Source organism: Nicotiana attenuata, chromosome 7 (assembly GCF_001879085.1).
Source record: "Nicotiana attenuata strain UT chromosome 7, NIATTr2, whole genome shotgun sequence".
NCBI lineage: Eukaryota > Viridiplantae > Streptophyta > Magnoliopsida > Solanales > Solanaceae > Nicotiana > Nicotiana attenuata.
In genome coordinates, this window is record NC_031995.1 from 64223304 (window position 1) to 64227004 (window position 3701).

General features: G+C 35.3%; 1 protein-coding gene across 4 annotated transcripts in view; it reads right to left on the reverse strand.

Annotated features, from left to right (window-relative positions):
- Positions 1-3701, reverse strand: part of LOC109229222 (sorting nexin 2B) — an 18200-nt gene that overhangs the window by 11359 nt on the left and 3140 nt on the right. For all 4 annotated transcript variants that reach the window (XM_019394593.1, XM_019394592.1, XM_019394591.1 and 1 more), the window contains exons 3-4: positions 2989-3249; positions 107-193 (exon numbers count right to left, since the gene is read on the reverse strand). In XM_019394593.1, coding sequence (XP_019250138.1) covers positions 107-193; positions 2989-3249 — 348 coding nt within the window. The remainder of the gene's footprint in view (positions 1-106; positions 194-2988; positions 3250-3701) is intronic.

Consider the following 3701-nt stretch of genomic DNA (forward strand, 5'->3'; position numbering starts at 1 on the left):
ATCTTGGAGGGTGGCAGGTGGAGGCAGTACTACCAACAAACAAGAAATGGAACTTAAGTCTAGCAATCTATCTAAAAGAGAAACCAGTCAGAAAACAATGAGGTACCTGATTAGTTATGAATCCCTTCAACATCTTCACAAAGTCAACATGCCTTTCTCTATTTATTCTATCTATCTCACTTCGATTACTCTCCTGTAATCAGACAAATAAATTGTTAGGGCTCCCGAAAGAACAGTACATAAGCACACCCTAACAACTGAAATTATTTTTTTAATAAGACTAACTACAGAGATTATTAATTTCCCAAAAATATAAAGAGGCAGTGGATCAAAACAAAAAATTCTCAGATGCGTTCACATCAACAAGATGAATAAAAGAATATGCATCCACATGGGCAGCTAAAATTATGGTTGGCGCTGCAAATTGTGTGAACACAAAGATAAGCCTAGGATGAGCCTAGAAGTCAATCTTATAGCCAAGCAACGCTTAAACGAACATAACTTCATAAATACACTCTTTAAGTTAGTCCAGCATGATTAAGAACAAAAAATTTAAGTAATTCTATTTCTACTCACTGTATAGTTCATGTACAGCCAGTGTTAGTCCTATATTTCGCAGGATGACTCCTTATCAAAAAATATTTCGCAGGATGACTACCAAGACAAACTCAAGGCAGCTTAAAGGAATTGATTCTGATGATTTTACTCCTACCACAAAAATGTACATTCTCTCCAACTTCTCATAGTTCTAGTGTTTTCTCTAATTCTCTCCAACTTCTGCAATTAAAGTATGATAGTTGCTTCATGTCTAAGTGTCTAATTAGAGACTGAACAGGGTAAAATATTTTGTCCAAAAGCTGGTTCATCTCAGCATGGGTTTTATTAGAAAAGGGTGCAGATTATAAGTCCTCTAAAAGGATATCACATGGGAGGGCCGGGTAGAAGTTATCACATGGGATAAATTGATGTTTCAACCTGTTTGCATGTTTCTCCATCTCCGGTTTCCGCCAAACACAATGATAACAGCAGGATCTAAACTTTTGGTTACGATGTGATCCCCAAACTTGCTACCTTACTTTATGATTGTGATTCTGATTCTAGACTATCCTAGATATTTTTTGGATTAGTTTCACATTAGGTGATGATACCAACTAGCTGGTATTAAGGTATAGTTATTGTAAGTGCACTTGTATTACGGGAGGTGTTTGCCAAGAGTTTTCTTAGTCTGGTTAATAGTTGTATACGACCGTAAGAATATATGTTAGATTCAGAGACCCTCCAATTTTAGAGAACCCCTAATTTGCCTTTAAGGCCTGAATTAGGGCATATAATTAGGCCTGAACAAAGCATACAGCTTCAGATGATTCATACAACCAATCCAACTTTGGTAGGGGTTCGGGCATAGCTGATTGAATGATAAGTACAAGGACTATCACAAATGAGATGGAAATGAAAGCAACTATAGTGTACCCGACATTTATTGAAAGGAAAAGGTGGAAACTTAGTTTAAGATAGTGATTTTCGAAGGATTGTCAGCCTACTAAGATTGACTAAGATTGTCAGAGAAAAAGTATAGTGCAATTTGCCTGACATAGGACAAGAAGAAGTTTCATGGATATTCACTTGAAATTTCATTGAAGATAAGAGTCCACAACTGCATCTTTAAAGTTTTAGGTAGTTTAAGACAATAAAAATGTATCAATTTGTTTACATAGACTAAAAGCATTGTATCAGCTGTAATTTTATTGGTGGAGATAGAACAAAAATTTACTATATTAGCTTGTTTTCTCAAAAAGAATTATTAGCTTTGGATCTTGAAATTTTTAAAGTATTACATCAAAGAACTTGAGAAGAAAACTGTCAAAGGGAAAAACCACGCAGCTCTTTCAGGTTGAAAAGAACAATATGCTAGGCGGAAAGAAAGTATTCTTCACTAAATACATCCGTTTTTTGGTTGTCTGAGAGTGTAAAAGATGCTAGCTGGATCTCATGGAAGGTTGGAAAATCCATCAGCAAAGTATGGAAGATGCTCCCTGCTTGTATTTTTTGGTGTATCTGGACAGAAAGAAATACTATATGTTTTGATGGCATATCTACTCTAAACTACATTCTTAAAACCAGATGTTTAACAAGTCTTTTTAGTTGGAGCAACCTGTCCCCTGTAACTTCCCATGAAACCTTTTTGGACTTTGTTAGCTCCTTCACTTTAGAGTAGTCCTTCTGTAATAGAGCTAACATTGTCTTTTTTTATATTCTTGCCCTGTTTTGCATCTCCTTGATGCCTTCTATGAAATTCATTAACATATCAAAAAAGAACATCCTTTTTTTGGGTAAGCTCTTCAATTAATACATCCACACCAATTAGAAATACTATTATCATGAATACACCTATATACATTTATAAAATTGGCGAGGAACATAAAACTGGGAAATCATTGTATTCGTCTTAATGGAGAAAGCTATAGAAGTAGCATTTAAGATAAAGATTAGGTCTGCAAGGTTAGAACAAATGTGCCATGTCACCAGAAAGATTCATAGAAGTATGAGCTGTAAGCAACAGACTAAGCGACTTGTTTCAGTCTGCTAATATTTGAAACTTGGGGTAAGTGCAACTCTGGGTCATTTTAGCAATTTACCAAAATTATCTAACAGAAATCATTCAAAAGGATTTTCAACATGAATCACTAAATATCATCAGAGACCTAAGGTAATAAGAGACAAGGATTTTTAATCACCTCCAACAAGATGAAATGCACTGCATATCTCAAATAACCAACGAGAAAGTTTGCTTCAGCTAATTGGGGTAATCAATAAAACATCAATTCAGCAACACAAAGAGTAGTAAATTTGAAGTAAACCAATGACAATAAGCCACTTTTCAAACAACAAAAGACGTAGAATGCAAGGCAGAACTAGTAGAGCACACAATGGCAATACTACAAACATTAAATGAACCAACCGCAGACGCCATGAGCTAATTTTAAATACCTTAATGCGCTCATATTCTCTGATGGCACAGCTTTTGGCATCTTCAGTGACCCTAATAGCATCTTTTAACTCTTCCGACTTTCGAACTCTTGATTTATCACCTCCAAATATCTTAGAAGTTGCTGTTTCAAGTTTCTCTGCTCTTGAATTTAAAGAAGACAATTCCGAAATGAGAGTCTGCACTGTCAATAAAGCACTTGACCGGTCTGAAAATGCATGGTGTACGCCCACCATTAAACTCAGGTGTTCGTGTAGAATATCCTGCAATACATATAATTCCAGTATTAAAAGTTAAGGTTCATTATAGAATGCCAGAGTGCACCAAAATACATCTTCTGTAAAGTTGATCAACAACGTAAATAGTGGTAGAAAGCTGAAAGAACATTGCACATCCAAGTTCAGTGAAGATGACAACCACCGGAGTCCATTCATGGAATTTGTTTCTTTAATCATCATATGATATCATATCATATATCATTATATATATATATATATATACACACACACACACACACACACACACACACACACACACACACATACAAACTATATTATAAGTGGGAAGCCACAAAGTTGAAAGTCAAATTACCAAAATGTCCATACAAATTAAATGACCTTCTTATCCCTTCTAAATCCTAAAAAACAAGGTGTCAATTGTAATATCATCATTACTCTTTTTTTTTTTTTGTGTGTGTGTGTGGGTGGGGGGGGGG